General features: G+C 45.9%; 5 protein-coding genes across 16 annotated transcripts in view; 2 read left to right on the forward strand and 3 right to left on the reverse strand.

Annotated features, from left to right (window-relative positions):
- Hdac4 (histone deacetylase 4) overlaps window positions 1–21,105 on the forward strand; it is an 80,569-nt gene that overhangs the window by 32,974 nt on the left and 26,490 nt on the right. For 6 of the 9 annotated variants that reach the window (XM_076901759.1, XM_076901761.1, XM_076901765.1 and 3 more), the window contains exons 1-2: window positions 8,525–8,904; window positions 10,826–10,956. The exons of 1 other annotated variant lie outside the window; for it this stretch is intronic. In XM_076901759.1, the coding sequence (XP_076757874.1) occupies window positions 10,881–10,956 (76 nt within the window). In that variant the 5' untranslated portion in view covers window positions 8,525–8,904; window positions 10,826–10,880. Of the gene's footprint in view, window positions 1–8,524; window positions 8,905–10,825; window positions 10,957–13,111; window positions 13,185–21,105 lie in introns of those variants that run through there. 2 more of the 9 variants (XM_076901762.1, XM_076901763.1) reach the window with 1 other exon arrangement.
- Window positions 145–5,361, reverse strand: Culd (CUB and LDLa domain). 2 transcript variants are annotated; one of them, XM_076901770.1, is made up of 11 exons: window positions 5,211–5,361; window positions 4,671–4,998; window positions 4,194–4,363; window positions 3,892–4,109; window positions 3,332–3,686; window positions 2,836–3,042; window positions 2,646–2,765; window positions 2,034–2,267; window positions 1,743–1,911; window positions 1,444–1,652; window positions 145–1,354 (listed from the first exon to the last, which is right to left on the reverse strand). In XM_076901770.1, exons 1-11 carry the CDS (start codon window positions 5,230–5,232, stop codon window positions 228–230), a joined length of 3,159 nt encoding a protein of 1,052 aa, XP_076757885.1. In that variant the 5' UTR covers window positions 5,233–5,361; the 3' UTR covers window positions 145–227. The 2 variants fall into 2 exon arrangements, with proteins under 2 accessions (XP_076757885.1, XP_076757884.1); XM_076901769.1 differs by having other exon boundaries at window positions 1,743–1,926.
- LOC143427580 (transmembrane protein 222) lies at window positions 5,718–6,937 on the forward strand. Of its 2 annotated transcripts, XR_013102328.1 has the most exons (5): window positions 5,718–5,908; window positions 6,073–6,283; window positions 6,348–6,478; window positions 6,566–6,706; window positions 6,805–6,937. XR_013102328.1 is itself a non-coding variant. In XM_076901829.1 (4 exons), exons 1-4 carry the CDS (start codon window positions 5,778–5,780, stop codon window positions 6,645–6,647), a joined length of 555 nt encoding a protein of 184 aa, XP_076757944.1. In that variant the 5' UTR covers window positions 5,718–5,777; the 3' UTR covers window positions 6,648–6,911. The 2 variants fall into 2 exon arrangements, 1 of the variants encoding a protein (XP_076757944.1); XM_076901829.1 differs by having other exon boundaries at window positions 6,566–6,911.
- On the reverse strand, window positions 7,117–8,419 carry LOC143427587 (uncharacterized). Of its 2 annotated transcripts, none has more exons than XM_076901838.1 (2): window positions 8,312–8,419; window positions 7,117–7,717 (listed from the first exon to the last, which is right to left on the reverse strand). In XM_076901838.1, the coding sequence occupies exon 2, from the start codon at window positions 7,636–7,638 to the stop codon at window positions 7,186–7,188; it is 453 nt and encodes a 150-aa protein (XP_076757953.1). In that variant the 5' UTR covers window positions 7,639–7,717; window positions 8,312–8,419; the 3' UTR covers window positions 7,117–7,185. The 2 variants fall into 2 exon arrangements, with proteins under 2 accessions (XP_076757953.1, XP_076757954.1); XM_076901839.1 differs by lacking the exon at window positions 8,312–8,419 and adding an exon at window positions 7,845–7,906.
- On the reverse strand, window positions 13,894–15,416 carry LOC143426671 (uncharacterized). The gene is made up of 2 exons (XM_076900263.1): window positions 14,985–15,416; window positions 13,894–14,314 (listed from the first exon to the last, which is right to left on the reverse strand). The coding sequence occupies exons 1-2, from the start codon at window positions 15,414–15,416 to the stop codon at window positions 13,994–13,996; spliced, it is 753 nt and encodes a 250-aa protein (XP_076756378.1). The 3' UTR covers window positions 13,894–13,993.

Raw genomic sequence — 21,105 nt, forward strand, 5'->3', positions numbered from 1 at the left:
CAAGTGGGTACAGTCGTCCCTCTTGTAACGCGATTAATTCGTATCGCGTTATACGGAAACTATAAGAAGCTCAGAAGTAAGTAAAATATAAATCAGTAATGATTGTATATATATATATGTATAAAGATTCTTTGATCATTCATCTTATGCGACATCAGAAAACTTCATTATACTGCATAAAGCGAACTTTCCTATAGGTTTAGCTTCGATTTTAGATTTGCGATGAATTAATTGGAAAGAGCGTCCAGGCTGATGCGCGAGACACGCGTGATCTCGCGAACTCTTTCCTCCTCGCTCGCAGGTCGTCGACGCATAGCTCGATGCTCCGGAGTTCCGAAGAGCATCACCGTCACCGACTGTTTATGGGTGCGCGCGACCGCCAAACCTCTGTTAGCCAGGAACCCGTCCAAGATCTTGATACCCTCGCAGAGACTTTCCAGGTCGCAGCTCGAGTATCGTCTACAAGCTCGTCGTTGACCATAGGAATCTAACGCAGCCGGATGAGAGCCGTGCAGATTATGCCGTGTCACTTGAAATTCGTTGTTACTCAACTTCTCGTAGCTACTGATAGATCCTATACCAGAGGCCCTACCAAAGCAACCGTCGCGCGTGCAAACGGAAAACTTCCTCACGGACCTACGAAGAGTGCTGCAGGGCGTGGAGGCCGTCGTGGACGCGGCTGTCGAGCCAGCGCTTCCATTTGGCCATTTTCCTGATTTACCACTCAGCAATCTCACGATTGTGCTTCTCGGTGGACAGGCACTTCCTTCCTCTTCTTCTCCTTCTGTTGTTCCCTCTGCTCTCTGCTCTCGTCCCAGCTTCTCTTCCACTTTCTTCACCACCTCCCGTTCTCGTCGTTGCTTGTCCATCTCTTGATCCATGGAGATGCTGCGAGCGAACCAGAGACGACTGACGTTTCGCTCCTTGAACGACGACGATCGACGAACGTTGGCACAGCCGCATGCACCCTCGCAGGAACACGCGTAAGCGTCGTCCGATCTAGCGTTGTCCGCGACACGATCCGCGTGCTCCTGCGCTTCCAATTGCTGTCCCTCGATCGTTGTACCAGCTTGATCCTCGCTCGTCCCCTCTTCGTCATTGTCGCGATCCTCGCAGTTTGCAGATATCCTACGCTGCGAACCACCGACACTCGCTGCTCGAAACGAGTTCGAGAGGTCGCGGTTCCGAGGATACGCGCCCAAAAACTCCGCATCGATCGACAAAGACGCCCGCTCGTGGACCTCCGCGGATGCTTGCGGATCGACATTTCCGGATAGAGACATGGAATACCGTCCATCGGTTCGACGAAACCAATTACGACACGGCAGTCCATCTTCCTCGTCGTCTCGCTCGCCTGATAGAACATGGTCGTGCGGGAAGTAATTACAGACGAAGAAAGAAGGAAACTAATCTTGCGTACTGTGTATAAGCAGATATACGCACACGTGTTTGAAACAATTGTTAGTCCAGGTATGTTGAAATAACGCGATATTGAGCCTGGAGGAGTGACGTAGGGTGGCGGTGGACTCTCTGGTAGACGATTCACGCGATTCTTTGGAACCGTTGATTCGTGGCTAGGGCTGGAAGTGCTCTCGTGACTGATACTCGATGTGTCGGCGATTGAACAGATCGACAAGCGCCCTAAATCCTGTCTTGGATCGGCAATGGAATGTCATCCAGATGTAACGAAAGGAGGGAGACAGGAGAAGGGAAAGAGAATTTTATTAGAATTAGATACTTACGAGCAACTTTGTCGGGGAGAGCTTCTGCTACTCGATCCCAAGGCTCTCTTCTTTTTCCGGCCAACGATCTCCGACTCGAGTCCGAGCTTCACCACCTCGTCGTAGCCAGGTGGTGCCTCGTACATGGGGGGATCGTCCGTTACAGAGATTTCATCGATACGAGCGCCGTCTGTAATATCAAACACTGTCCAAAGTGGCGGTGAGAAGTCGACGATAATCGCCGGTTTAATTACACCTCGCATACGACCTGCTCTCTTTAGCTCCTTTACTCTAATCGCATGATTAATATACCTAGAAGTTCGCTGATAGTTTGCAATCTAGACTGAAGCTCCCTCTGTTGCCTCGCTCTGGCTCCCATTTTATACAGCAAGATGATCAACGCAGAAATCAATACGATCAGTCCAAGGCTACTCGCGACGAACACCAAAGTCGCCGTCTTCAAGTCTGGGTACCGATCGATCTTTGGAAAGTAATAATTCGCCTTGTTCACGTGCCACTTTCGATCCTGAGGTTCCACCTCCCAATCTGCAGGGTGGCGATATTCATTAGCTTATTCGCTGTACCGATCGCAGCAACTTCGTTTTATCATCAAATTTAATTGTCGCCTTTTATCCCCATATTTTCGTTTCTGTATATCCCACTATTTTTCATTACGAATACTTATCATATAAAGAGTATCCCACCTTAAAGATAATTATCTAAATAATAAAATATAAACAAAACTCTCTCAAGTTTCGATCATACAGTAAATAGTTCTTTCAGCTCATTGAAATTAATACGAAAAGTGATTACATCATGTTCAGATACGTAAGACGTTGAAAATAGTGAGCGATCTTAATGCTACGGCCAATGGTTACAGATTCTTGTAACTACATCCTATTTAAACTATGGATTGATAGCTACCTCGAAAGCAGGTCGCTGGTTCGTCGCTGTTGTCCCCGCAGTGGTCGAAACCGTCGCAATTCAGCTGATTCGGTATGCATCTATGGTTGCGGCAAAGAAAGTCCGAACCAGCGAAACAGTCTGCGAGAAAAGGGTGAATACGGTTCGATCGATCGGACTCGAACGCTTGAGCAACGAACGCAACACTCACCCATATAATTGAAGGCAGCGTACGCGATGGCAAGGTTCGAAGCTGGACCAAACGTTCCTCGAAGGCTAACGTGGAAGCCACTTGTAACGGGTGCGATGTGTTCTCTGTGTCTTGGTGGTTGCATCTGACTCACTGGGTGTCTCAGCACTTCAAGCGGCAGAAGAGTTGAGGTGGGCCCTTGTTTTACGATTAGTTCGGTGTTGCCAGCTGAAAGGAGGGTGAAAAGCTTCAGTATCGCTGACTTATAAACTCTAACAAGAAAAATGTGATTACAGCAATGTCCCAGCGAATGGTACTCGCTAAGTTTTCACGTTGCCACAGTGCGAGGGTTGCTAATGACTCTGGCAAGAAAGATCTGACAATTTTTCTGTTGCGTTACATTAAAAACTATGTTCTCATTTTTTATAAACGAGTAGGCTGAGCATTATTGCTAGATTATACTCCATAAGACGTTGCTGTACTATCTCAGTTCGCTGAGTGACCACCGCTCACTCACCCATGTCCGCGAAAGTGACCACTTTTATGTAGACATGCGTCTTCATATGCAGATAGTTCTTCGGCGGTCTAATGAGCCAGACGCAATCGTACGTTTTTATCCCTTCGCCCACCATGTCCATCATGGTGATCGTACCGCCAAGGTTCTCCACGTAGCCTCCGCAATCGGTTATAGGCTGCACGGATTTGTCCAGCGGATGACCGATCACGAACGAATAGAAAGCCTTGTAGCCGAGTCCTGTACCGCCGTTAGCGTAGAATCGTATCAGCAACGAGGGTCCAGAGCTCATTATGACTGGCGGGCGGAATCTCGCGCCGCTGCTCACGTCCAACCGTTGCCCGTTCCAATCGTAGAACTACGTTTGATCATCGATGATTATTCTATTGCTCGTCTTTTACTCTACTCGTATCTTTATGTATCACAAATTTACGAAGAAACCTCGTCCCTACTCTCTTAATTACAAAACCAAATAAATCCGTTAAAATAGAACAAGCGCATACTGGCTATAGCGTTTGGAAATGTTAGTACTAATAACGTGTCAACAATATTCGTTTGCACACCTCCATTATCGATACAGTCGCCAGCTGAAAGTCGCTGAACAACAGCCTGATGCGACAGGATGGAGCTTCGCTGGGGCACGTGATCAAGTACTCTAAGCCCAGATCGCGAGAGTAGCGAGCTGGGAAAAACGGAGACGTTAAAATCCCTCCACCGGTGCTGTTCAGTCCCTTTGTCCCTTGACCGGTCAATTCCGTTCCTCTCAGCTGCAATCTGTTCCCTGTCAACGGTCAAACAGTCGCACACTGCTGCTCAGCCTCCACTCGCATCTTGCGATTATTAAATAGTCTTAACGGACACTTACTTTCCGCCGTGTATTCGAGGGTAAAGGCGTGCTTATGCGATTGACTATAAAGCAGTGTAATCGCCAAGGTTCTCGTGCTAGATCTGTACGTGATCGGCGCGTAAAGTCCGCAGAACGGGGTTCCGGATACGTCCTCGTACGGCGGTTCCGAGATCCAGACGTAGTCGCATCTACGACACGAAATCGGGCAAACGTTTCATCTTCTGTTTGGCAGCAAAGATCGAACAGTGTACAGCAATTATTATTCTATGATTATTTCTACAATCCACTATCAAAGGTAGTAAAAAAATAGTCGATAATCAATAATTTCGTTAATCACTAATAGTGACCATTGGATATTTCGCATATTTTTACAATTAATCCACACATATTACACTTATTTAAAGTTCGCACAAATAAGTATTCGCAGTCTAATCATAGCTTGTTCAACTCTGAAACGGAAGTTAATCTTGCAGTACAATAGAGTCGCATCATTACCTGCACGGGCTGTCCATCGTGATACTGCCATCGCCGCAATGATGCGACAGCGAGATACTTTGAAAGGTGATAATGATCACGCAAGACGGACATGTTACCAGCTCGAAGCTGCACTGGGCGTGAGAGCTGTTGCTTGTGTAAACGCGCGAACCCTCCTGCCGCAGTTCGTACTTAGCGAATGTGACATTCTTCGCGTACAAAATGCCCTTCTCGCCCAGTTCTAGATATACCCGACGGCCGTTTTGGACGCCGCAGATGTCCTCGTTGCGAACCACATTTCCCTCGCTCTTCGCTACGACCAGCCACCACAATGGTATTCCTACAATCGCTTTTTACAGGAATATGGAGTTTTTAAACAGCTGGTAGATATTTATCTAAATGCAACAAATCACATAATCCACATTCCCTTTCACGCATTTTCCACACTCGCGTCTTCTTGTTCTCCATCTCCATCTTTCTCTCTCTCTCTCTCTCTCTCTCCCTCTTTCCGTTATCCATCCCTGCCCCTACCTACGTATCCGTCTTTTCTTAAAAACTTACCCAGTCGAAACCAGCGATGCATCTTCTTGCGACAGAAGAAAACGTTCTGCCTTTCGAGAATCCCATCGCGATTACGTGCGTAATTTCATTAGCTCGCAACGCTGTTACGTACCTCCTTATTACAGTATAAAGCATTTTTATGGTATCCTTGCCACGCTCCGTCTCTTCGTATTTAATCCCCCTCTCTCTTCCTCTCTCTCTCTCTCTTCTTTTTTCAATACAGTATAAACAGAGAGATTTTGCGTTGATTTTCCCAGCTTAAAATCAGTTCCCTGTCGCAGAAAATATATGATGTTGATTATAAAAATTGGTAACTAAATTTTCTTGCAATGCGTCCTACCGTTGATCGATGTGCATTGTTACGATGTTAATGTGCACTGCTTACTTCAAATCTATGATTGCAATATTGTATCACGCGCCAGTCGGTATGCTTTTGTTATGCGAGGTAACGTCAGATGTCTCTAGATGCATCAATACGACCAAAGAGAGAGAGAGAGAGTGAGAGAGAGAGAGAGAGAGAGAGAGAAAGGGGGAGTGTTGCGTTGCTGTATTCCGTCAAAACAAAATATGAAAGACAACGAAGTATTGACAGAAGCAGAAGATTTTTCAGATAATACGTCGAAGATGGATCTTGCAATTAATGTAGAAAGGCAGAGATTTCCATTTTGCATAGTTTGGACCCCTTTACCGATTCTCACGTGAGTAAAGTCAGGGAGCAACCTAAATTGCTATCACGTTTAGGTCTGCGTGTAACGCGTGCTCGCCAACACCTACTTGTTTGTTTAATTAGTATCGCTATTTTCCAAAATGTCCGTGCGTCTAATCGCATTCACTAAGCGCTTGCTTTCACTTTCTTGTTAAGCTACTTTATACCGTTGATCGGTCACATGGGTATTGCTACATCTATTGGAGTGATACGAGATTTTGCTGGTCCGTATCATGTGGCCGAAGACAAGATGACATTTGGAAAACCCAGGAAATACTGGCAGCTGGACTATGCCAAAGCCAAAGGAGGCGTTCAAGGGTGGGACTCCGCTGTTACAGAAGCCAGTGAAATTTATAAAACTAGGATGGTTGGTGCTTTCTCGTACTTGAACTTTGATCTTCATTCTGCGGCTAAATGTATCTTCTTCGTAGCACAATATATGTTGCGACAACTGTCATTCTCACGTAGCTACAGCTCTAAACCTAATGCAGTATGATAATTCGACTAGTTGGAACATGGTAAAATTGGCATTCTACATACTTGTGTACGGGAAGTACGTAAGGTAAGATCAGGAATCTATCTGGGAATGTAAGGATGTCCTCGGCGATATTGGTTTCGTTGACCAGGAATAGATGAATTTGTTTTTCAGTTTTTCAGATTTTGTTATAACTTGGATGCCGTTTTGTTTCCTCGTCACCATTATAACGTTGTTGTGCCTGTTTGTGCCATAATTTAATGACGTTAGTTGAACGAATTTTACGCATTATCTTCCTTGGATGTGTCGCCATTACTGTTATCTTCATCAGTTCAAACGGTAACGCTGTCTCCCGACGAAAGAATCAATCGACTGGTTATCTATAACATTTATTAAAAATACATTCAATTGACGCTTCAAAATTCATTTACATTACAGATGTACAACGTCGTGAAATATAATATAGAGTATACGTAAAACTATCGGCAAGTACTGTCATATCGTAAAACGCATCGAACCGTGCGTGTTTTTTTGGTTTTTAATAAATAAATTTATGTTCGTACATCGCTGAGCAGATACTCGGGACAGTTTTCCCATTATCGAACCTAAAATTGAAAAGACAGCGAAATCACCTAATATAAACAGACTATCTTTGCCGCCAACAAAAGGTATGAAACACCTATGAGTATATTTGTCATGAGTAACGATATGGTTGGGCTAAAATATAAATGAATTCGGTTTAGGCGGACAAGTGCGCGTTGTGACCTCTTAAAATTAAACATAACGAGTGGAAATCACTCGGCCCTGCTGTTCATTTCTGCCACGATACCGTCCTCCAAGTTAAAGCTGTAGTCATAGTTCTGACTCTTTATTCTCTCTATAAATGATAGGAACTCGCTTATCTTAAGCTTCTCTATATCAAAATCGTTACTTATATTATTCTGTAACTGTGTACACAATTTAAATGGAACTCCGTTCAAGTAATGAGTATTGTCTCCTTGATTCGAGTCCCTGCTAGAATCCGTTGGTGGGACTTGGCCGAACGCTTGTATATTTGGAGGAATGTACGGGTACAAATTAGCACTGGGATAAGTGGCTGTGTCTTGAGCAACGTTCGGTGGTCCCGGTGCGGGCCACTTTCCAACATGTACAAATCCATCACCCGGATCCGATGATTGTTCCGCCTCCTCTGTCGAATCAGGTGGCGAATCCTTCTGCTGCTTTTTTCTTCCGAATAACCACGACATTCTTAGCAATCGCGCGCCGCTTGCGATGCGAAATGACAACGCTGATTAATCTGGCGTATCTCACAGGACGCGAGGTTACCTGCATAAAAAAAACTTTTCGACATAACCAATTGACGTAAAGCAAGAGCTTTCAGTGACGCTAGATATCAAATCTGTAGAGCAATTTTCTGCGATACGATCTAAGAAAAAACTCAGAAATTACTCACATACGTAGTATCTAGGAATTGAACGAAAAAGCTACAAAGAACATCAATACAAATTCTCCTGCTAATCTCATTCGGTGGTCACACGTAACACCTAAGACGGTTATCCACCTGCAGAACGATCTGGTCGCTTGAAAAAACAATCTTGCAACAAAATTCGTAACTCCCAAGACCAATCAATTTTATCACGATCGATAAAAATTCCTAAAACACGTATATGCTTCGGTCAGCGATCATGAAAACAATTGCTTTCAGTGTCGCCCGTTAGATGTTAGCACCGAAGTAAAGCAAACGTATAGCGCAAGCGCTCGAGCAGAAGAGCGAGAGAGAGACACAGAGAGAGGGAGAGAGAGAGAGAGAGAGAGAGAGAGAGAGAGAGAGAAGAGAGCGAGAAAAAGAGTAAAAGACCGTGAAAGAAAAAGGAAGGAGAGAGGGTGAGAGAACGGGAAAGAAGGAGAAAGAAATAGTACCTGCAACGTCATCGCGGCAATCCTTGTCGTCCCGAGGTCGTCGAAGATACAGCAGTCGGTAGTTGGCAGGCCTGCGACGATCCTCCGGAGTTGTAGGTTAGAGATAGCTCGTCCGCGTAGTTTCGCAGCTACATGATCAGTGGGATCGTGGACAGCGATGAACCGTTGACGGGGACGTGCGTAGAGGTCGATCGGTAGTCAGTAGTGTGTCGTCGTAGATCTGAAACAGCCGTGGAGGCTCGCGTCGATTCCGCGAATCCAATTTTCGCGTTCCTCGTGTCTCGGGAACGCATGCGTGCTACCAAGGTAACCAAGTGCATCTGGCAATAATCGGACGAGCCGTTATAGTTGAACAAACCGCGACGAGGTAGCAGCGCGATCGCATTGTTTTTATGTTTCTCGTGTGTGTACATGCCATGCATATACGCTCTGCGTAAGGCGTATCGCGGGTGCCTCGCGAGTGACCAGCGTTCCTTCCTTCTACGCGTTCACCGTTTTCGCAGTGTGTTGTGCTAAAAGAGAAATTACCTGGAGTGCTGCCGCGAAACACCAGATACGTTCTCGTGCCCCGTGAAGGTGTGGCAGCGTTACCAGTAAGTCTTGGTGTTAGTAGAATTTGCGCGGTACCCCGACCCATCGCCGTACTCTCCTCTTCGTTACCAGTCGATGCGTCCTTCTTCTCTACTCCTCGCTTCTCTTCATCCTACTTTCCTATCTCTCCTCTATTTCTTTCTCTTTTCTCTCCTCCGACTCTCCGCCTCTCTGTCTGCGCTCCCCTTGCCACCATTTCATCCCTTCCTGCCCCCTCTACTCTGTCGCCACTGGTCCCACCTCTCCCCTCCCTCTTCTCTCTCTCTTTCTCACGCGCGCGCGCATTGACACGTACACACATGTACACATACGCACGATGCTCTCAACGAATCTACGCGTCACATTTTTGCCACGTGTCGAACGATCGAATTGTACCAAGTTTGCGAATCAATCGCACGCTTGTACGCGATGATATTGTCTCCTTATCGTGGGACGTTCTCCGCTTTCTCTCTCTTCCTCGATTATCCCGATCGTTCGTTCCTGCGAACCATTTCGAAGGGTGAATATTTCATTTTCTAAGATCGAAGCGATTTAACGACACAGCGAGTGACCGCTTTCGTGACTTTCGATCTGTCTTACCGCTACCGCCGCAGCCACCACCGACCACCACCGCTATATCCACCTCCACCACCGTCGTCATCGTCACCGTCACGGACACTGACACGGGACTTATACACGAGCCATAAATACCGATACCACTACCAATGCGACTGTCATCGTAATCGCGACTGAACATCGTGCACGCCGCCGCTCGAACGCATAGAACGATTTTCGAAATTAAAGCGAATCCTTTTTTAACGAGCTTCTTCGAGATTTCTTCCTGTACATCCTCTTCTTTACTTCAACTTCCATCGAAAGTCCATCAATCGACGAATCGACTTGGAAAATTGTACCTATCCACGTATCGAATTCTTTTCTCCTACTATATGTTAGTTGTTAATTAATTTTTTTATTGTAATTAGTTGCGCACCGTAATAAACTGTCTTGCATTACTTCTTACCATGTAAATAGTTTTAGCGATTCGACTTGGGAAGTTACTCTATACCATGCGATTTGGGTGTGCCTGCAAATAGTTTCCTCCTCGTATCCCAAAATCATCTTTTGGTCGATCGATGTCCCTTTGTGACCAACTATCGGCGATCCATTCTACCATTCAACCGTCAACACATTCCTTTCGCGGCGAATTTGTCCATTTTATTTTGGCAGCTGTCGTGCGTGGGCGTATCTGCAAAAGTGCAACTAATCGATCAATGTGAATACACGTTATTTATCAATTAATTAGATGGAAATAAATCTGTCGCGTTCAAGACGGCGAAAGAATTTCGCGGTTGGTTAGTTTGAACGAAACGGAAGAGGATATTGATTGCGTTGGCAACGGATTCGACGTGATCGAACTTGGCCGTTGTGGCCAAGCCAGTGGGGCGTTTTGTTAGAACCGTTACATTAAACTTAACTGTTATTAGAATACGCGACCGTCGCATAACACGATATTATTACAACACAGTGTAATTTAACATTCAACGTATAATATATTTACAATCAATGAATTATATGATCTCCTAATTATTGATACCGTCAATAAACTTATACCTCTCTCGCAGTTATAAAAGCACTCTTTGTACCAAGTTTCTAGCTTCGTGTAACATGTTGATTTTTTTCATTTATTTGTCTCGCGGTTAAAAAAAGGAGAAAAAACGGTTTACTTTCACGCTCGTCGTGCCTTCGATGAACACGATTCCGCACGCGATGCTAGAATAAATTCAAGGAAGTGAGAAATTCGGTTTTCCCATTGACCAATGGCTGCCAAAACGGGGCGCTCTGCCTATTTCTTCGCCGCAGGGCACGCCTCGATTTCCGGCTTCAGTGTTACCGATATTTTCGCGTAGACGGGTCCGTAATACATTGCTTGCTCGCTCGTTCCAGGGGACGCATGCGACCAACAAAGGAGAGAGTTACGACGTTGCAGCGTTGACGGTAAATGCAGGGTTCGGTGAATGTTGGAGGAAACAGAATGTCCAGCGAGCAAGCGCGAGCTAGCGCCGTCGCGACCAAAGGTAAGTCCTCCAAGTAGGCGTCGCGGTACCTTTGAACGCGGCGATCGAGTCCTTTCGATCTCGACTACCGAGAACATCGACGATTTCGTAGCCGCGCGGCGAGGACCCGTACAAATTGGGAAACATTGCATCCTGACGTTAAACAGATACCTTTAGAAACAATGGATTTTTGTTTAAGAGTTTGCACTCGTGTGGTACAAGTTTTATCCTTTCGTTTTGTTCGAAGACCCAGGTGTAATTGAAATAACAGCTGTACAGTCATTGTTTCCCAGTATGCACGAGGAGTCTGAACTCCCAACCGCCATCGCCGGAATTTTTGATCGCGAATAGTATGTACTGTGATTCACGCGCGAATTACGAATAGGGGAACGCGGAGAAGGAGACCAAGAAGCGAAACGGTCGAGGTCATACTCGACGCGACCCAGGGTTGCGGTTGACGGCATTTTAACAGCGTGGGAAACAGAGGTTCGCAAAATCATCGTGACGTCTATCGGGAAACAATCGCGACGTCGAACGCGAGGACCACGAGGCGGCTCGTAATCCTCTAAAGTTGCCAAAAATAACTTCAAACGCTCGGACGCCTGTGTTCCTCATCCATTGATATTAGTTTGGCTATAGCTCGATCTATCTTAATTCTACTACGGTCTTCCAAGTTATTTCGGCTCTGATACACAGTGGAACTAGATTACTCAAACGCGGAGCGACTAAAAGAGAACTGCTAAAACTGCTTTTCATCAGTATTTTCGATATTCATAAATTAACCGAACCGTATCGTGATTGATTCTAACGATCGACGTATCTACTGTATAAACTAAAATACAAAATTATGCGCAAGAGCGGCAATTTTTTTCTGTGTAGGAGCGAAGGTGATAATAACGAACCGAGCCGTATGAAACGAGAACGCGACTATACCAAAAAAAAAAAAAAAAAAAAAAAAACGAAAAAAAAAGAACCCGAAAACCAGCAGCAAGTTTCAACGATGCACGCGTTATTATATTTTACACTGTCGGTTTCCAACCGTAGCAGTTAGCTCGTGGTAGGAGTTCCAAACGTACGCCAAGTTCACGATTGAACGACGCGTGAAGTTTCCGTGAAGTCTTCCGCTATACATAGAGGGAGCGCATCCTTTAATAACTAGAGGCAATAATTCATGTTGATCGCCGGGCCTTTTGCCGAATTGACGTCATACGGCTAAGAAAATACTCGGTAACTCGGTAAATATCGTTGTCGGTTGTCGGATCGGGGAGTCTCGGTTGGTGGACCCGTCCGAGTACGGAACCGGGCGGGTTCTCTTCATACGGTTGATCGCGAAATCGCTGGCGCGCACTCAACGTCAACGCGACGGAGGTTCATTCATCGTTTGGTATATATTTTCGATCCGTACCACCCCTTCTCCTCTGTGATCGTACTTGTTGCCATTGAGCGCCAAGACGAGTCGTACGTGCGCATAGATCATCGGCGCGACGCGAACAGACCAAGCCAGACGGAACGCGACGTAATTCAAGTAAAGCGTGCGCGGGCGCGAGCGACAGAGAGAGGGATAGATTATGGTTAACATCTCCGACGAGAGTCGCCCCCGGCTATTTCGGTTGCTTGGAGCGATTTAATCGATCTTACAACGGGTGTACACGCCGGAGAGAGAAAAATGAGACAGCAGGACGGATAGAGGAGGAGGGGGGAGCGTGAACGGACGCGGTACAGGTAAAAATAAATCACGAATCGCAGCGGGGACCTTTTGATCCGAAATAGATCGTAGATCACCGACCGTCGTCATCCGTCATTCGCGACCCACGATCCGTCAGTTGTCCGTTGCTCGTCTCTGCGCGTTGAAGCCAACGACTGACCAGAAGGAAAAAGAAAACAGAGGGAGAGCAAGAGGGAACGTTTGTTGCACGGTTTCTATTTTTAGACGGCCTGATCGAGTATACGGGCATCGTCAAGGCCGCGCGTTGCGAAACGATTATCGGTGGCACATGTTGCGTCCGCGCTACCAACCGAACCGAATCGACCCGATCCGATCCAACCGAATTCGTTCTTTCCTCTGTAACCCGTGCGCGATCCCGCCTCGATTTCAAACGAGTCCGATCGAATCGCGATACGCGACAGTGAACAAAGTGTCGCGCTCTGCCTATCTTTTCATCGGCGTGTTCCGCTTCTGTTGCTTCCACGGATGCCGTTCTCGTCGTGCAACGCCCTAGGAAGCTGCGGTTCCTTGGTCACGGAATTCGGTGCGTAAGCCAAACGGCGACTTCTTATATGCGACCAGTATCGTCTGTTTATGTGGGCGAGGCTCACTATTAACATTAGAAAGATTCCCAGCCCTTTCACCATCATAACTTTCCGCGTGTCGTGCTCAGGATTCGCTGTCCAGAACAGAAACTCGACCACGTCCTTTGCCATTTGCGACTCGCTCGCCGGCGTACCATCTTCGTACTCGACCATCCCGTCGTAAAGCATCTGCGAGGGTGATAAAAGAAAGGGTTAGAAGCGACGTTAAGTCGGATTACGTAGAGAAATATACCCCCTCTTTAACGGGATTTTGATCTAACGCGTAACACGTTCAGATCGTATTTTAATCCTACCAGGTCCGTGACACGTTCTCTCATACTTCTGAAAAGCAAAGCAGCATAATTCTCTTTAACCGTCGCGCGATGGTAATTTTTCTAGATACTCTCTGGTCAATAGATAAAAAGTCTATTTGTAGCTCTACTATACTGGCATAAATATTCTCGCATGTTGTCAATCACTTAACGTGAACGTATAACACGATTAGCCAATTACTGGTATTTTTAGCACGCGTATTTCTTGCAATTGCAAAAGCAAAATGATGTCGCGTGTAATTTGTACTACTTCTACATTTTTAGTAATTTAGTCCTTTGCACTGGGATTGCCCGCGACAGAAACTTTGCCACTTCAACGGATGACCCGAGGAGGAAAACATGGATTTCTGAGAAAGGTTACGCTGGAATAAGTTCAACCTCCGTAATCGACAATCAATTCTGATATTCCCTCAGAGGGGACGTCCGAGTGCAAAGGGTTAACTGCCATATCGTGTCGCGCGGGGATTATCCGTCCTTACCGGTGCCATCGAGGTCCGTCCACCAGGGAAGTACACGTTGAAGTGTTGCCCTTCCTCCAGCTTTATCCCTGCTGGCGGATCCACAAATCCCGTCAGCAGGGAAAACATATAGTTTACACCGTTGTGATGCGCCAGAGTCATGTAGGTTAAATCAGGTGGATAAGCACCAAGGTTCGCAGCTCTGGCCGCTTCCTCGTTCGGATACGGAGACGGAATTCTATCTGATAATTTCGCCGGTCTCATGTAGTAATTCCCTTCTGCGTCGGGGCCGTCCTCCACCTGATCGAAGCAAGAAAATCGATCGATCATATTATCCTTTCATCATCACCTGGCTATTCATGCTTTTTTATTACTCAAATATTTATTTATTTATTTACGAGCACGAGATAGTATCGCGTACGATATTCATGTATCGCTGCAACCTATATAAATAGATGCAGAATATACAAAAGTAGATTAATACTAATAAGAAAGTTATCGATACCGATGGCAAAAACAAGGCGAAGATATATGTATGTACAGCATGATAAATAACGATAAGATAATAATAATAAAGAATAATCGTTGTGGGATAATAAAAGAGAGAAGCAGCGAATAACAGGTGGAAACTGTTTCTCACGTACTTTTCAAATGTCCCGGGAAAAGACCTTTAAACGCGGTTAATGATTATCAGGCTACGGATTTTTCAATTGCAAATTCGTATCTTTGCAAACACAAACAAGGGAAATAGAAATTCCGGTCTAGAAAGCACTCGGTGGCTGCTTAACATTACAATTTTATCAATTATCGGCGCTGTTTTGTTCCTCAGAGTTTGCCCATATTATATGCACTCTGTATTTATTTGCATATTTAAATCTGCTATAAATATGCATTCTATAAATTTTGCATAAATAAATAGCTCATAGTTACACAAACGTACGCGGTTAAAAATTACTGAACTTATAGAGACCTCGAACTCGGCGGCGATCTCCTTAACCTCCTCCATCGTGTGCGTTACGTCGACCAAGTCGAGGAAACGAACGTATTGCAAACTGTGACAGGTGCGGCACACGTTTCGATAAACTGTCCATCCTCTTCGCAATGCGGCGTGGTCGAACGTGGTGAATATACCCTTAAACGCCCAGGGATACGATGGTAGAGTAATCTCCAATTCTCCGAACGCTTTCGCCGACGACTTGTTCAGGTAATAAAGAAACGCTCCGCAGCTACCGATCATCCCACCGATTATTCTTAACCACGATCTGCTCGTTTTCCCGCGTATCGTCTCGCCGCTTCGTGATTCCTTCCATTCGACAGCATAGCCGGACCAATAGAATCGATGCTGCTTGCTAAATTTCCGACACGTCGTTCTCACGGCTCTGTTAACGATCACCGCCATCATTTTGGCCTCGAGTGGGGGCATTCGATGGACAATCGAAGATCGAACATCGCTGCGTCGCGTGCTTTGGGTCCTGCGAACATCTCGGATCGTTGGTCTTTTGTCACCATTGCGAGGTATCCGCTCGATTTCTCGATGTCACTCTTTCCTCGCGCGTTTTATTAATTTCCAGATAAACGGAGCATTGATGTACAGATTGGTTTACGTAATTTCAGATAACGATAGCAAAACATTTGTATGGTCGCCTGAAAGCTGAAAGCAGGAAGTTTCTTGGGTGTTTAGAAAAATTCGATAATTTTGCAGATTCGTTCTCTCGATGGTTTGATTTAAATTCATTTCGTAAATGGAATCAAAAAATAATTCCAGTGCAATAATGGTAAATATGATGATTACGTTTGTATGACTTGCAACAAGTATATTTTCGTTTACAGGAATGTTTATTCCATCGTTATATTTGTGCGTAAAATCGCTGAGACTATTTAGAAGAACTTAGATAGATCCGAAAAGTGATGAATTTGCAGTTTGCCACGTGGGCGCGTTGAATTTAATTATTTTGTTTGTTTATGGTTGCACGCACATCGCGAGGTTATTAACGACTACTTTGTTACACTGTTCAGTGTTACTTTAGCTTTACTTTGCAGTACTGTACTGTGTCCATTGCTACACTATTATTTATATGTTAGATATGTTGAGTGTAATGTATTGGTTTAAATTGTTGGTTGATTCATAGCTGTCACATTTACTATTCTTCAAATGGAACAGCGCCTTTCGTTGCAATTATACGTTCCGATAATTCTATCGGGCTGTTCCATATGTAATATTGCTGTTCGAAACGTGTTATTTTTATAACCCTATCTGGATGACAGAATAGTGCTATTATTATAATTACCAATTATCCAGCTATTTACTTTATTTTTATGTGTAACCATTAGGTATCATTCAGTTTGTTCCAAAGAAACGATTAACTACCGAGAAAGCGGTGTACTGCGAATGTACGGAAAATGTATGCTATTTTGTTTTTTTTTTTTTTATAAAAAGTTATTGAAAATACTGAAAAATATATATCCACAGATGTATCGAATCTTTGTAAGAACTGACGTTCCCATTAATATGACTGTTTAGATTTTATCGAGATTCAATTCATCATTTATTTTCGCTCGCGATTCTTGGTTCATCGACGTGATTAAAATTACCATTTCGAAAGTTCGCAATGTTCTATTGACATTCTCTAACTCCTCGATCTGATACTATATACGTCGCAAATGTTTCCAATTATGTTGATCGACTTCTTTGATTGAATTTTATAACCGCTTTTTCTAAATAAAAAGTGCCACTTTGCATGTCTGTTAAATGCTTAATTTAGAGCGGGAAAAAACGAAGTTTTATTAAAAGAACAGTGGAAAATTTGTGCTCAAGCGGTGGATAAAATATGTTCGTTCAATTAACGCGAGATGAAAAACGACATTAATTATGGAATGACCTGTTACGTATATATATATATGCCAAACATGTATCGTTGAAGAGTCGTCGAAGATCGACGCATCGTAAAGACGAAATTACACGGCTCGTTCTGCTCGAACGGAACGGTCGATTTAAGAAAATTGAAAGCAAAGCGTGGATTACAATTCGATTAAAATATACACCGGCTGGCCGTTCAGTAATCTCCAGCGTTCACTTAGTGCTTTCAATTACGCTGAATGGACGACGTTGTTCGCGTCGAAAAGTGAACCGTGTAATTTCGCGTTCGCGGGCAGAAATCGATCGACGGCTCGCGCGCCGTTCAAAGATCGGGCCCGGTCGCGTCGAACGCGGAACGTACGGGACGCCCGTGCCCGCGGTTCTTTCGTGGACGCAGCTCCTCTCACGGTTACGTAACACGCGAGCAGCGTTACACAAGCTTTTATAATAAAGGCGTCGTGTGTGTATTTCCGCGACGTTATAAATAAACTACTCGGTTATGCTGGGCATTATGCACGCGCATATATTGGTCGGCTTACGTCGAATCGCGAGCCCGCGCCCTCCGTACCGCCGCACGGTGATCGTACGTACCTGCGATTCACCGATCGAGCTCGATCGTAATCACGCATGCGTTGCGTACGACCGCGTTCAGCCTGGCTCTCCGTGGAAATCGTTACGGGGATGCTCCACGAGCATGGGGGTCCTCTGCGATTTCTCGCCACTCGTGTGTTCCATCGTGTCGTCTGCAGGGACAAATTGGTGAGAATCAATACGCGCACACATTCGGTAATTTCGTTACTGATACCATGCGAGGATCTCTGTTTCACGTGCCCACACACGTGCAATTAATATATTCGTATTTTGATCCGTGTCATTTTTAATAAACAGACGAGCGCATCGCGCGTAGTAGCGCATTTATAACACGTGTAACTATTTACATATTTAGAGTGTGTGGTACGTGCAGTCGCTTGTTTCTTTCACGAATCACTTGCATAAATATAATAGTCGCACGAAATGAAATATCAATATGCTAATGTACACGTACCCTTGGTTGTTTATTGCACATATCCATCTGCATACGCGTATTTCAGTAGACGTGTACACTCGTCTATCGAAAGCTGTATGCAATAAAACACGGATGTATTAATTAGTTTTTACGTTCAGCGCGCGTTCGACGCTGTGATCTCTAATTGATGCCGAGCACTCTTGGTATCGATACTTTTCATCGCGGTAGATATGTAATTAGTAACGGAAGAAAAACCGTTTGCATCGAATGGAACGTGTATCGATGGAAAAAGTGAACGTACAGGATGGACTCTGTTTTCATAGACATAACACAGCTCGTAACACAATGAAATTACTTACGTCTCCCATTGAAAAGAGAATCTCATAACGTACAAATTTTCTTCTCCGCGTTTCCAACTCAATTTATCGTACGCCATCAGAATTTCCCTCTTTCGATTGTATCATCAATATTGGACGATCCATGCGTTCAGTCCTGAAAGGCAAAGATACAGTCACGACGAATGCAATCGCACGAAGAGAAATAAAAGTACAGAGCAACGTCGTCCCGATATGAGTAAGGCATCTGTACTTTTGTTTCAACCTCGAATAATAATCAATATCACGTTCTGACACTAGTCATCGATAAAACTATCGGTATTTTTAGCCTATCGATTCATTCCTATGTATCCGTAAGGGCGCGCAGATAACGAATACCCGATAAAATCCGCGGATGATAATCGTTGTGTCCAGCGAGGCAATCTAATAATAGGTAGCTGCATATCGATCCGTCAGAGCCGCGAGCCATTATTCCCGCTGGTATCGTCTAGTTGGAACGCGTTGCCGAAGGATTGATTCGTCGATGAGGAGACGAAACGACGCGGTCGTTATCAAATACCGTAGCGGACGTCGCTATTTATATATCAGTGGCTTCCCGTGGTTCGAAACGATACGCGTCGTTTGGATCAACTAACCGTTAATCGACGCTCTTTGTTTCGAGCTTGCTCTAAGCCAGCTCGTAGCAGTTTCGTTTATTCGGAGCGGCAGAAGGGAACATTCGAATTATCGGACAGTACAGACCCTCTCTTCGTTCCCCCTGATCCGCGTTGGTTCGATCAAGCCGATCGAGGGTAAAAGCTGCATAGTTGGCGCGCCCCTGTCAAGTTTCGATCTTGTCGCTGGAACGAGGTCGCCGAGAAAGTGCTGGCGGGGCCGCGCGATCGACTTCGCCGCGCGTTTCGAATCGATCGCGTTCGATCGAAGCTGCCGCCGCGGTCTCCTCGTCCACACGGTCCGCTCTACACGACAGAGTATGCCCTGCAAGGAATACGAGGTGTAATCGAAAACTCTTGCGCGACAGAAATATTCGACGCATCAAATTTTTATTCCCTTTACGCTTCTGGTATACTCAACCCTGTCCTCTGCGCCAATTTTAACGTAGCCAGCGAATTTTTTACATCTCGTATCGTGCACTTTGATGCTGCAATACCTCATCGATTTGCTCATCAACTTTTATCCATAAATGGTACAGTAGCGATGCCTCAGCTACCATAGTCATCCGACGCGATTCCCTGTGGCTGTCTCCCGTTTCTAAAATGAAAGATAACCATGAAAGGAGGGCAGTTTCGAGATTGTTGAAGATATAAAACGAAGTGCTATAAAAACAAGCGCAACTCTGATGAAAACAAGAAATGTTTTCAGGATCGCAAGCAACGTTGGTGCAATCCCGTTCCGTCGAATCGAGGGAGGGGGGTTATTTTAAATTTGGAAGACTAAACGAATACTTTCTCGAACGAAGAAAAACGGCACGGACTTCTTGATCGCACCTCGTATACCTGAGGCAGTCGCGACGGGGGACAACGATGGCGACAGCCGACTATGACGGCGAACAGTCGCGCGCGTAAAATAGCCACCCGAGTGTTATTTTCATCGGCTCCAATTTATTTCCGTTCGGCTTGTCGTTTCCCAAGGGTGTCTCTCTTTCGAACAATGCTCAGGGCGGGGCCCCGATAACGCGATCCCCCGCCAGGAGGCAATGTCGCGCGGCATAGGCAGGACACGTCCAGCGTGGCTCGATTCGCGTCTACAAAAGATCGAGGCGCCCACGCTTGGGAAGGTAGACCCGCGGGGGAGAGCTTTCTCTACCCGGTGGCGGATGCCTCGCGCAGAAGGAACGCAAAAGACCACGATGATCCATATATTTGGGATCTATTCAAAGCCGGGCTTTGGTAGTTTGCCAAATCTATTTTTCCGAGCGAAGGCGGGATCGCTTATTGTGCCCGTGCTAATTTCGTCGCGTCGTAACGCTCTCCATTCCGTAGGTGTGGGTGGGTGCCTGGCCGCTTGGTGCTCGCCACGAGTTTTCGATCGTTTACGCGCGGGGCCAGCGTGTCCTCGGTGGCCGTTCGACCACCGCGTCTCATCGGTTTCCCCGGATCGTCACAATGGCCCCGGCCATCCCGTGGCTCCGCGTTACCGTGTCCCATCAATCCTCGAGCCATGCCACGCGTGCGATCGAGTCGATCCGAATCGAAGAACGAGATCGATCGCAAGGGTAGTCACGGTGAAAACCATTTCATCGGTCGGATAGCGTGACGGAAATGACCGCCGATCGATCGGCACGGCTATTTCTATTTTTACCGCAACGGCCCGTTGCTACGTGAACGGAGGTTAGCGCTTCTTCGACGGTTGGGTTTACGCGACAGTAGATTCGCCGTTAATTCCTCCCTGTCGTTCCCTCCGTGTCCCAGTAATCAGGATTACCACGAATTCTCCGTTACCTTCTCCTCCTCCCGTCCTCTTCGTTTTTCATTTCGTCGTGCGCTGAAAAGGAGTACAATCTCGTGAACAACTCGAATCTCTTCCGTCTCCCCCTCGCGTGCACCCCTCTACTCCCGATCTCTCTACGATTCTGCGCGTGTCCAACGTGCACGACGTATGGGAGCCGCGCTCCGAGCGGGGGTGTATTTTCCAGGCAACAAAATGCTCGCCGTCGCGTTTGCGTAGGAGGCGGCAAAGTTCGTGCACGCGTAAACCTCGTGGAAGGTACGCGGAGCTGCAGAGAAATCGGCGGAGAAGAGGGGGGTAGTAAACATAACCCAGATTCGCGCGAACGGTGGCATCTATCCGGAGGGAGGCGAACAGAAGGGGCAGAACCAATAACCTAGCCTAATGGCGCGATGTAAAAGTGGACGGTGATCAACGTAAAGGTCATCCTAGAAAACTCCACCAA

The sequence above is a fragment of the Xylocopa sonorina genome, chromosome 9, assembly GCF_050948175.1.
Source record: "Xylocopa sonorina isolate GNS202 chromosome 9, iyXylSono1_principal, whole genome shotgun sequence".
NCBI classification, from domain to species: domain Eukaryota; kingdom Metazoa; phylum Arthropoda; class Insecta; order Hymenoptera; family Apidae; genus Xylocopa; species Xylocopa sonorina.